At 42.8% G+C, this 13,436-nt stretch overlaps 1 protein-coding gene across 1 annotated transcript in view; it reads right to left on the bottom strand.

Annotated features, from left to right (window-relative positions):
- WDR27 (WD repeat domain 27) overlaps nucleotides 1–13,436 on the bottom strand; it is a 577,860-nt gene that overhangs the window by 455,731 nt on the left and 108,693 nt on the right. Inside the window, exon 13 of the mRNA XM_077486311.1 lies at nucleotides 10,583–10,653. Coding sequence (XP_077342437.1) covers nucleotides 10,583–10,653 — 71 coding nt within the window. The remainder of the gene's footprint in view (nucleotides 1–10,582; nucleotides 10,654–13,436) is intronic.

Raw genomic sequence — 13,436 nt, 5'->3', positions numbered from 1 at the left:
GATAATAGTTGTCAAAGCCAAGAAAACGCTGCAGAGGACGTAAACCCACGGGTCGAAGCCACTGTAGGACCGCTGAAAGTTTCTCTCGGTCCATTGAAAAACCAGCAGTGGAAATGACATAGCCCAGGAATTTCACACTTTTCCTATTTACAATAGAGATTGTTCTCTCAGTCTCTGAAGCACATGACAGACATCCAGGGACTCCAGGGAAACCACCACACATACCTGCAACAAATCTCGGAGGATATCGTTAATGAACGCCTGACTGCCGAAGCGTTACAAAGGCCAAAAGGCATTACGAGATACTCATAATGACCTGATCTGGTATTAAAACGCAGGAGGCAAACTACCTGCTTGATTTTTGTCAAAGACATCGCTAAAATTGCGGTACTCCTCCAGCAGGGAGGAGAGTGAAGAGGTGCACAGGACTTTGGCTACCTTCTGGAAGCATCTCTCACTGCGCTGTGGCGACCAGGACAGAACCTCAGAACGGAGCCAATCAAAAGAAGGGTTGTGCCTCTGTAACCAAGGATAACCAATAACCAGAGTAAACTTAGGTGAGGAAATAACTTGGAATTGGATTATCTCATGGTGAAGAGCCCCTATGACCATGGACAATGGAACAGTCTCACAAGTCACATGGGCAGGCTGTAGAGGTGTCCCATCAAGAGCCTCAATGGCAAGTGGAGTGTCACCCAGCTGCAGCAGAATCGAGTGCTTTGATACAAAGGCAGCATCAATGAACAGGCCTGCAGCCCCAGAGTCGATTAGAGCCTGTATCTCGACGGATGACTCAGCCCAAGACAGGGAAACCAAAACCTGGGGCTTATCTTTCTGGGAAACTAGAGATGAAACAACGCCACCTAAGGTCTGTCCATGACAGGACCTCAAGGTTCGGGTGTTCCCTGGATGGGTAGGACTTCAAAAAGTGACCAGCCTGGCCACAATAATGGCACAATCTCTCCCTCCTCCTAAGGGCTCTCTTACCCGCAGGGAGACGCGTGAAGCTCAAGTGCATGGGTTCATCTTCACAGACCAACTCGGTACCAGGAGGCATGGGAGGTGGGTGAGGGAGGCAAGGGTGGAACTGCAAAGCTTGGAGACAAATGTACAGGAGGCTTACCGCCAGCGCTCCTTAAAAGAGAGTCTTTCTCTGAGTCTGGAGTCAATGAGGATGGCAAATGTGATCAACTTCTCCAGCTCAGTGGGTATATCTCGGGCTGCTATCTCATCCTTGATGTTATCCGAGAGACCATGAGAGAAGGCAGCCATGAGGGTCTCATTGTTCCAGCAACCTCTGCTGCCAGAGTACGGAATTCAATGGCGTAATCGGCAACAATCATACTCTGTTTGATGGACATGAGGCTCATGGCAGCAGAAGCGGAGCGTGCGGGAAAGCCAAATACCCTTTTGAAGGAAGCCACAAACCTACTTTGCTTCTCTCCATGGGAAACGCCTGGGGCAGCATCTCAAAGTATATCTCAACCTGGTTGAGAAAGACTCTGCATTGAACTGGATCTCCCTAAAATCGCTGGGGAAGTGGAACAGAACCAGACATGCCTCTTATAGAGGTAATACTCAAGGCGGGTAGCCGCAGTAGGGATGGCCTGCAACACAGGTTGTACCGGAGCAGCCATAGTGGAAGATTCCAGGTTAGCTGTGCGACTCAGGAGCATTTGTAACACCAAGGCAAACTGATTCATGCGGTGATCTTGGTCATCCAAACTGGAAAAAATATTACCAACAAGTGAACTGACTTCATCTTCTGAATTCATGGCCTTCGCCTACTGTCAGAAACCATGAATCAGACCGAGACAAAAGTACAGTTAATCACACTTGATAAATAATAATAAAAGGGTAAACAGAGTAAGCGTAGTCAATACATAGCCAGAGTTCAGTAACCAGATCGGGTAGTCAGCCAATGCCAATGTCAGAGAGCCAGAGATCAACGTAGTAGTACAGCAAGCAGGATCAGGAGCCAGAAGGGACGTCAGCCAAGCAAGTCTTCAACAGGAACGCAGGGGAAAAGTCTCTGCGATGTGACCAAAAGCGAAGGCAGAGATGAAGTGAGTTGGACGGCTTTAAGTAGGCAGGACTAACGAGCAGATCAACAACAGCTAAGTCACTGTGAAAAGGAACTGGCAATTAGCCAACAGCTGAGCGGCCAGCTCAGAGAAGGAAGGGCTGAGCCCAGCCCTGACACACAACCAATAAATATATTCTGCTATTTACTGTCGTATTATTTTTCCTTCATACTGGTAACATTGTATTAGCTCATCTGTCTATTTAGTATCAGGCAGATAATTCCAGATATAAAAACCCAATAAGAGATTTGCTTTTTCCCCATTAAAATCAATGGTCTGGTACTGAAAGACTCATCTACATTACTGGTGCTCCAAGAAGGAAGTGTGACAAATGTTCAATCTTACCATCCCAAGTGTGAATAGACAAGTAAGATACCGCCTGTGAATGAATAATATTTCATATGAATGAACAAATTCTATGCTGTCCACCTCTTTTATCTGAGACATAAGAGGTTTACACGAGTCCTTTGACCTTTAGTATCAGGCTGGGGTTTTACAGAGACATGAACCTGAAGATTATGATATGAATCTCGCAAGGGTCCACACATCCTTATATAATAAATTATAAAGTTGACAAGTTCACAAATTGACTAGCCTCTTTGTATAATAAACTGCTCAAACATTGACTATCCTACTTGATATATACGGATAGCAACCTACATGCTTAGCATTCAGAGTTGTTTTTCTCGGGGAAAATAAAAACAAGAACAACAAGCCAGTTAGGTTGTGGTGGATTGGTAGACCATAAGCCCCCGTACACGCGGTCGGACATTCCGACCACAAAATCCGTCTGATTTTTTTCCAACGGATTTTGCCCGAAACTGGTGTTGCATACACACGGTCGGACAAAGTTATTGGAAAATCTGATCTTTTGTAACGTGATGACGTTTGTTTGTTACGACGGGACTACGTTCAGGCTAGTAGCCAATAGCTTTGGTCTCGTAATTTGATCTGGGCGTGGCACTTTGTCCGATCGGAATTCTCTACAAACGATCGGACAAAGTCCGCTCGGATCATGTTGTCGGAAAATTTTATATCCAGCTCTCAAACTTTGTTGGTCGGTCATTCCAACGGAAAAAGTCCGATGGAACCCACACACGGTCGGATTATCTGACAACGCGGTCCGATCGGACATTTTCCATCGGAATGTCCGACCGTGTGTACGGGGGCTTACAGATATCAGATCTTGCTTTGTGCAATTTAGTTTATTCGTATGCAATGTGATCTTGTACCTCTGAGAGGCTAATACTATGAAACATGTCAGGCCCCATTGGCCAGCACTTCCATTTCCCTTAATAAACTGCCATAACTTTACTGAAATGTAGGATATAATATGCAAGATTGAAGCTGGGTTCACACTAGTGCGAATTGGATGCTGGTTTCTCCACATCCTATGCGCATGACAGGAGATTGTGATCAGCTCTTTATGGAATCGGTTCACATATCTCCAGGGCAGCTGCAGAGCGGCTTGCACAGGACTCCTGTGCCTCTTTCTCTCCATTTTAGGGCTGAATTCAGGCAAACATTCGGCCCTGATTCATCTCTGAAATGGAGAACAGGGATGCACCAGACCCCCTTGCAAGCCGCATCCATCTTAGATGTGAACCCAGCCTTAAAGCAGTCGTGAACCCTTCCATACACCAAGTGAAGTTACTGGCCTCAGAAGTTTCACAGAGATTAAACACATCCTCCTACATAAATTGTATGTGTTTATCTGCAGTTTTCTCTTTTCTACATTAGTTTGAGGTCCCGAATTTATAAAGCTTATCTGAGCTGTCAGAGAAAAAAAGGACAGGGAACTGAAGTCACACTGCTGAGCTCAGTGAGGAGAGCTTCAAGAGCTGATTGGAGGGAAGGGATAAACCCCCATTCACACAGCACACATGAACAGAGCTGATGCTCTCAATCAGCTTAAGATCTCTCTCCTGGCACATATTTTCTCTTGGTGGCAGGAAAACACTTGTTATATGTGATTTATGCTGATAGAAGTAGAGAGAGATCTGCTGTTCCTAGTGATCAGGAACAGTGATCTCTCTCCTCCTCTAGTCAGTACACTGCCCCCACAGTTAGAAACACCTCCCTAGGTAACACTTAACCCCTTGATCGCCTCCTAGTGTTAACCTCTTCCCTGCCAGTGACATTTATAGAGTAATCAGTGGCTATTTTTAGCACTGATCGCTGTATCACTGGTCCTCCTAAAAAAAAAGTGTCAAAAGTGTCCAATCTGTCTGCCGTAATGTTGCAGTCCCGCTTAAAATCGCAGATCGCCACCATTACTAGTAAAAAATAAATAAATAATAAAGATGCCATCCAGTGCCTTGCAAAAGTATTCACCCCCTTGGCTTTTTACCTATTTTGTTGCATTACAGCCTTTAGTTCAATGTTTTTTTTTTTTTATCTGCATTATACAGTATCTCACACAAGTGAGTATACCCCTCACATTTTTGTAAATATTTTATTATATCTTTTCATGTGACAACACTGAAGAAATTACACTTTGCTACAATGTAAAGTAGTGAGTGTACAGCTTGCATAACAGTGTAAATATGCTATCCCCTCAAAATAACCAAACACACAGCAATTAATCTAAACCGCTGGCAACAAAAGTGAGTACACCCCTAACTAAAAATTTACAAATTGGGCCCAATTAGCCATTTTCCCTCACCCAAGGTCATGTGACTCGTTCATGTTACAAGGTTTCAGGTGTGAATGGGGAGCAGGTGTGTTAAATCTGGTGTTATCGCTCTCACTCTCTCATACTGGTCACTGTTTCAACATGGCACCTCATGGCAAAGAACTCTCTGAGGATCTGAAAAAAAGAATTGTTGCTCTACATAAAGATGGCCTAGGCTATAAGAAGATTGCCAAGACCCTAAAACTGAGCTGCAGCACGGTGGCCAAGACCATACAGTGCTTTAACAGCACAGGTTCCACTCAGAACAGGCCTTGCCATAGTTAGCCAAAGAAGTTGAGTGCACATACTCAGAGTCATATCCAGAGGTTGTCTTTGGGAAATAGACATATGAGTGCTGCCGGCATTACTGCAGAGGTTGAAGGGGGGGGGGTCAGCCTGTCAGTGCTCAAACCATACGTCGAACACTGCATCAAATTGGTCCACATGGCTGCCGTCCCAGAAGGAAGCCTCTTCTAAAGATAATGCACAAGAAAGCTCACAAACAGTTTGCTCAAGACAAGCAGACAAAGGACACGGATTACTGGAACCATGTCCTGTGGTCTGATGAGACCAAGATAAACGTATTTGGTTCAGATGGTGTCAAGCGTGTGTGGTAGCAACCAGGAGAGGAGTACAAAGACAAGTGTATCTTGCCTACAGTCAAGCATGGTGGTGGGAGTGTCATGGTCTGGGGCTGCATGAGTGCTGCCGGCACTGGGGAGCTACAGTTCATTGACGGAACCATAAATGCTAACATGCACTCTGACATACTGAAGCAGAGCATGATCCCCTCCCTTCAGAGACTGGGCTATAGGGCAGTATTCCAACATGATAACGGCACCAAACACACCTCCAAGATGACCACTGCCTTGCCAAAGAAGCTGAGGGTAAAGGTGATGGACTGGCCAAGAATGTCTCCAGACCTAAACCCAATTGAGCATCTGTGGGACATCCTCAAATGGAAGGTGGAGGAGCACAAGATCTCTAACATCAAACAGCTCTGTGATGTCATCATGGAGGAGTGGAAGAGGACTCCAGAGGCAACCTGTGAAGCTCTGGTGAACTCCATGCCCAAGGAGGAAGGCAGTGCTAAAAAATAATGGCAGCCATACAAATTATTGACACTTTGGGCCCAATTTGGACATTTTCACTTAGGGGTGTACTCACTTTTGTTGCTAGCGGTTTAGACATTAATGGCTGTGTGCTTGGTTATTTTGAGCGGACAGCAAAATTACACTGTTATACAAGCTGTACACTCACTACTTTAGATTGTAGCAAAGAGTATTTTTTTCAGCAATGTCACATGAAAAGATATAATCAAATATTTACAAAAATGTGAGGGGTGCACTCACTTTTGTGAGATACTGTATGTGATGTAAGTCTAAGTTGTTGAAGTAAAATTAGAAAAATATATACATAAAACTATTTTTCAGAATTAAAAAAATGATAATTGGCATGTGCGTATGTGTTCACCCCCTTTGTTATGAAGCACATAAAAAGCTCTGGTGCAAAAAATTACCTTCAGAAGTCACATAATTAGTGAATTGATGTCCACCTAAGAGTCACATGATCTATCATTACATATACACACCTTTTTGAAAGGCCCCAGAGGCTGCAACACCTAAGCAAGCCCACTAACCAAACACCACTAACCAAACACTGCCATGAAGACCAAGGAACTCTCCAAACAAGAAAGGCACAATGTTGTTGAAAAGTACAAGTCAGGGTTAGGTTATAAAAAAAAAAAATGTTCCAATCTTGGATGATCCCTAGGAACACCATCAAATCTATCATAACCAAATGGAAAGAACATGGCACAACAGCAAACCTGCCAAGAGATGGCCACACACCAAACCTCACAGACCAAGCAAGGAGGGCATTAATTATAGGCAGCACAGAGACCTAAGGTAACCCTGGAGGAGCTGCAGAGTTCGACAGCAGAGACTGGAGCATCTGTCCGTAGGACGACAATAAGCCGTACGCTCCATAGAGTTGGCTTTATGGCAGAGTGGCCAGAAGAAAGCCATTACTTTTAGCAAAAAACAAAATGGCATGTTTTGAGTTGTGAATAGGCATGTGGGAGACTCCCAAAATGTATGGAGGAAGGTGCTCTGGTCTGATGAGACAATTGAACTTTTTGGCCATAAAAAAAATGCTATGTCTGGCGCAAACCCAACACATCACATCACCCAAAGAACACCATTCCCAACATGGTGGTGGCAGCATCATACTGTGGGGATGTTTTTCAGCAATCAGGACTTCAGAAACTGGTCAGAGTTAAGGGAAAGATGGATGGTGCTAAATACAGGGATATTCTTGAGCAAAGCCTGTACCACTCTGTGTGTGATTTGAGGCTAGGACGAAGGTTCACCTTCTAGGACAATGACCCCAAACACAACGCTAAAGTAACACTTGAGTGGGTTAAACGGAAACATGTAAATGTGTTGGAATGATCTAGTCAAAGACCAGACCTCAATCTAATAGAAAATAGACATGTGCATTCGTTTTCGTCCGAATGCATTTTCGTCCGAATTTCAGCTATTTTCGTTTTCGTTTTGACAAACGATAACGAAAGCACAAAATCCGAAAAACGAAAGATCCGACATAAATAAATGCTTTATTTTCGTTTTCATTTTTACAACAGTTCGATATAGAATAGGAGATTCGACATGACTCTGACAACAATCTGTGTCTATAGAACCTGTGGTCGAATGTGCTTAACCTTACCTCTATTAGTCCAAGATTATATAGAGAAAATATTCGACAGAGAAAAAAGATTTGACAGAGAGAAAAGATTCTGCAAGTTACTGTCCTAAAAAGTGTTTGGGGACCCGGGTCCTGCCCCAGGGGACATGTATCAATGCAAAAAATGCTTTGGGGGTCTGTGACTACCACCGCTGGAATCTTTTTTTTATTTTTTTATTTTTAATAAAGGAATTTTTCAAAAGTGTGTTTGTTTTATTTAACCATTTTTTACACTTTCTTTGTGAAATGGTAGGGGTACTTTTGTACCCCCTTACCATTTCAAACAGGGGGGGGGGGGCGGGATCTGGGGGTCCCCTTGTTAAAGGGGGCTTCCAGATTCTGATAAGCCCCCCGCCCGCAGACCTCCACAACCACCGGCCAGGGTTGTGGGGATGAGGCCCTTGTCCTCATCAACATGGGGACAAGGTGCTTTGAGGGGTCACGGACCCCCAAAGCATCCTCCCAATGTTGAGGGCATGTGGCCTGGTACGGTTCAGGAGGGAGGGGGGGCTGCTCTCTCGTCCCCCCCTCTTTTCCTGCGGCCTGCCAGGTTGCGTGCTCGGATAAAGGGTCTGGTATGGATTTTTAGGGGGAATCCCACGTCAATTTTTTTTTAAATTTGACGCGGGGTTCCCCTTAATATCCATACCAGACCTGAAGGGTCTGGTTATGGATATTTAGGGGGAACCCCACGTCAAATTTTTTCTTAAATTTGAGGCAGGGTTCCCCTTAATATCCATACCAGACCTGAAAGGCCTGGTAATTGAATTTGGGGGACCCCCACGCTTTTTTTTTAATTTATTTTTTTATTTTTTTATCAATGACTTTCAATGAGTGTTCTCTGTATTACGGAGCCGACAATTCATAATAGCTGCGAGTGATTTTAAAGGACTTTTTTTCCTGCATAAATGACACTTTGTGCAGGGACAATTCTAAGCACGGGAAACATGCGCCCCTTCACAGGCATACTATAGACAACCCCCCCCCCCCCTACGAAATTTAAAGGAATATTACACTTTTATTGTTTCACTTTAATCATTATTAAAATCACTGCTCCCGAAAAACGGCCGTTTTTAAAACTTTTTTTTGCATTGATACATGTCCCCTGGGGCAGGACCCGGGTCCCCAAATACTTTTTAGGACAGTAACTTGCAAATTAGCCTTTAAAATTAGCACTTTAGATTTTGAACGTTGGAGTCCCATAGACCTTAATAGGGTTCTAAAGTATGCTATATAGTTAGCTCCGTCGAATCTTCTTTATACATTCGACAGACACCATAAGCCTTCCAAGACAGATTCGACCGTAATTCATGTGGATTTTCGGACGAATGCAATTTTTGAACGAAAAACGAAATAAATAAAAACGAATTTCGGGAGTAACTAAATAAATTAAGCTTTCGGACGAAAACGAAATTCCGAAACGAAATATTTTACTCTGCACATGTCTAATAGAAAATCTGTGGTCAGACTTAAAGATTGCTGTTCACAAGCGCAAACCATCCAATTTGAAGGAGCTGGAGCAGTTTTGCAAGGAGGAATGGGCAAAAATCCCAGTGGTAAGATGTGGCAAGCTCATAGAGACTTATCCAAACGAGCTGTGATGGCCGCAAAAGATGGCTCTACAAAGTATTGACTTTAGGGGGGTGAATAGTTATGCACATTGACTTTTTTTGTTATTTTGTCCTATTTCTTGTTTGCTTCACAATAAAAAAAAAATGAAATCTTCAAAGTTGTGGGCATGTTATCTAAATTAAATGATGTAAATCCTCAAACAATCCATGTTAATTCCAGGTTGTGAGGCAACTAAACACGAAAAATGCCAAGGGGGTGAATAATTATGCAAGGCACTGTAAATCTATTCCCTATTTTGTAAACGCTATAACTTTTGTGCAAACCAATCAATATACACGTATTCCATTTTTTTTTTACCAAAAATATAGAATAAATATTGCCCTAAACTGATGAAGAAATTTGTTTTTATAATTTTGTTTTTAATTTGTTTTTGTTTTTATAGCAAAAAGTTTTCGTTTTTTTTTAATTATCGCTCTTTTTTTTTGTTTGTTCATTAAGGGGGCAACTCCTTCCAGTCCTTAAGTAGTTAAAGCATATTAAACTAAACATATTATTTTCCTGATATGTACCTGTTGCTGTTGCACCATGTATGTAAAAAGTATCATGTTCTCTTTGTATTGCTTCCTTTGTGTGAAATATCTGGTGTTTCTGCCAGTCCCTCTGCTTTCCTAATAAAAACTGACCACACTAAACAGGAGAACACACTGTGCTCAGTTCTCTAGTGATGCTGGGAACTCAGCCTGCTCTCCTCCAATGATCAGACTTGTCCTGACACAGAAAAAAGTTGAGGTTGATTGAACTAGGGGTGGGCCAACATCCCAATAAATGGATAAAGAGAGCAAGGTTCCCCCTTGCGGGACTTTAGAGGCCCTGGTAGTTGTATAACAACACCAAAAAGTACAGTAATGTATAAAAAAATATATGTAGGAAAATATATATAATTAGTATAATAAATTATATATTTTTCTACATATATTTTTTCATACATTACTGTACTTTTTGTGTTGTTATACAACTACCAGGGCCTCTAAAGTCCCACAAGGGGGAACCTTGCTCTCTTCAGACTTGTCCTGACACACCCTCCCTGCACTGCCATTTACTGGGAAGTTTAGTGTGCCGCTGTTTCTCCTCCCCCCAGCTCTTATGCAGCTGAGAACATTTTTATATATCTATACAGAAATGGTTTGCCTTTGACTTCTATTTTAAATTGAATTGGTTGTTTTACCCATTTATATACATATTTACTTTAATTGAGACACACTATAGAGGGATATGCTTTGTTCATATTTCATGTCTGAGGTTTACAACCCCTTTAACTGAGAATTGGATTTTCAGGCAGAAGCTCACAGGAATCACACACTTATGTCCACCAGGTTCCCTGTTTGCTATAGTTGCCCAAAATTCTTATAAATCATACAGCTCCCAAGTTCAACCTCAAAGGTTATAGCAAAGCAATGCAAAGTTATTACCCTAAACATATATATGAATTCTGTTTGATTATACTAACCATTTGTCTTTGTACTGGCAGATTTTTTAGGCAAATGAGAACATAATGGAGATGTTGATAGCAGAGGATTACTAAAAGAAAAAAATATAAAGAGCAAATAATGTTACTCCATTGAGGAAGAAACCAACTTGTAAAAAATTCTGAATTGGACACCCAGACATTTCATAAAAAAGTTAAATATTTAAATAAAACAATATGTGTGATGAGGATATGTGTTGTGCACTGTGGGCATGGAGTCTGTATTTTCTTCTGAAGTCTCTGTGGTTTCCTCTGGTTTCCTTGGCTTCCTCCCACAACCTCAAAGCATATTGAAGAATAGTTCTTTGTACTCTGTAATGTGCTAAGGTATCAGCAATATATTAATATTGATAAATAATGCATAAATTAAATGAAATTGAAATATGTGTACTTACAGTAGTTAGGCTGTCAATACACATATAGTTTTTTTTCATTCAGCCTGTGGACTGAACAAAAAACAATTAAGAGATTTCCCCATCCACATCATACAGCATGGAAGGATGAATTCTTCACTGTGCCTATTGTATTTTGACAGCCAGCCCTGCCTGCTGTAAAACACCTGAACAGCGGCTGAAGTAGCTGTCATTCGGCCAACAATTTTCCACCAGGCTCTTTCAATTTTTCATCTAAAGGAAGATATTCAGGTGGGTCCCAACAGATTTGGTTCATGAGGAACAGTGTATAACCAGCTTCAGAGGTTCACAAGTCCATCCAAGGGTTGCACTGATCTATCTGGGAAGGCATTTGAGCATTTTCCTGGAAGCTTAGATACCACTTAGGCAAATGTATTGACACAGCAAGCTTGCAAATACAATTGAAGGTTCTTCTCTAATAATGAATGACTCTTAAAGCTAATAGTAGATGTTAAATGACAATTAGGCGCGTGGTCCTGATCCAATTGCTGAATTTTTTTAGGCTTCATTCTATGAAGGAAAAAGGGCAATCAGAGGCGTTTGTTAACTTTACACCCCATTCACACTTTGGTGACTTGTCATACCACTTTGGACATCAAAGTTGCATGACAAGTTGTACCCCATGTTTCCAATGATAGCTATTCATATATGTGCGAATTAAAGTTGTAGCGAGTACAAAGCAGTCATTGCACTACTTTGGTCTGACTTTTATGCAACTTAAGAGCCTCAGACTTAATGTTAACCCTCAAAAGTTGCATGAAAGTCATACCTGAATCTTTTACAAGCAACAGTGGGCCCTAGCTACAGAGCCTTTGGATGGCCTAATACCTTGTAATTCCACCATAGTCGGGTTATCTATTAAAACCCTTACAAACCACTTTGACCTACAGGTAAGCCTAGATTAAGGCTTACCTGTAGGTCCAAGAAATATCTCCTAAACTTACAAGGTTTAGGAGATATTTCCCAAAAGACAGGCACCGTTGTCTACGGCGCATGCGCTGTAGACAGCGGCGCGCAGGCACACTGAGCGCGACGCGAGTGGTGGCTCCTGTGCGCATGCGCGCGAGTGACGTCATCGCGGCTCCGTCGAATGACAGCGCCGGATCAGCAAGACCCACCAAGAAGATGGAGGCTCCGTACACAAGGGGACAGCGGTGACTTCGCTGGCTCCTGTGGCAGGTAAGTGACACATAATGGACTACTATGTGATGCATAGTAGTCCATTATGCTTTACCTTTGCAGGGAATCAAAGAGGAAGTAAACCTATCAGGGATTAATTCCTATTTAATGGGTTAGAATAAAAAGTGGCACTTTATGCAGATGATCTGCTCATTTATCTAGCTGATCCCCATTCCTCCTTATCCAATCTGTTAACAGTCAATCAAAGCTTTGGTCACTTCTCAGGTTTCCAAGTCAATTGGGGCAAGTCCATTATATTTCCATTGGACCAGGATGTCTTATCCCCTGTACACACGGTCGGAGATTTCCACAACCAAATCCGTCGGATTTTGCCCATCGGATTTTGTCCGTCGGATCTTGTCTGAAACTGTTGCATACACACGGTCGGGTCAAGTTGGCGAAAAATCCGATCTTTCAGAACGTGATGATGTAATTTCGTTACGATGGGACTACGTTCAGGCTAGTAGCCAATAGCTTTGATGTAGGAATTTTATCTGAGCGTGCGTGGCACTTGGTCCGATCAAAATTCTCTACACATGATCGGAATATGTCCAACCGGCCCAGTTGGTCGGGAAATATTTCCAACATGTTGAAAAATTGGGTCCGACGGAGATTCGGACGGAATCAATCCGATGCATACCACACACAGTCGGATTATCGCATGACACGGTCCGATAAGACGCATTCCGACGGATTCTCCGACTGTGTGTACGCGGCATTACAGTCTCTTCCGGCCTCCTGCCCCTTACGGATTGTTGACAATTTTCGTTACTTGGGTATTCTTGTACAAAAGCCCCTCTCCTGATACTTCACTAATAACCTAGACCCTCTTATAATTAGGCTTAAAAACACTCTAAGACTTTGGTGCAGTTTGCCCCTGACCAGTGACGGTGTGTCCATAAATCTCTCAATGGCCGCCACTGCCACCCCCTATTCAGGCGCCCAGCCCCTTTTCGGGCGCCGGGCACCTGAATTACATCAGCGGGGGGGTGTTTTCGAAGGACCTGATTAGAGACAAATGCTCTAATAGGCATCAAAAAAGGTAAACAGTGAGCGCCATGCATTTCACCCAGCTGTGTTAGAAAAGCGAATGAATATTCGCTTTCCTAATACTAAACAGCCTCTCTGCCAATCAGGTACTCTGGTCTGTTACCCATCACCTGATTGGCTGAAATGACAGGCGCTGTGATTGGATGCCTATCAGGCATCCAATTATAGGAGAGGATGGGAGAAGACATCGAGGA

Source organism: Lithobates pipiens, unplaced genomic scaffold (genome assembly GCF_037356315.1).
Source record: "Lithobates pipiens isolate NorthernLeopardFrog02 unplaced genomic scaffold, aLitPip1_a1.2 Scaffold_18, whole genome shotgun sequence".
Lineage (NCBI taxonomy): Eukaryota > Metazoa > Chordata > Amphibia > Anura > Ranidae > Lithobates > Lithobates pipiens.
The sequence above is the reverse complement of the archived record's forward strand: the minus strand, read 5'-3'. Positions and strand labels throughout refer to the sequence as shown.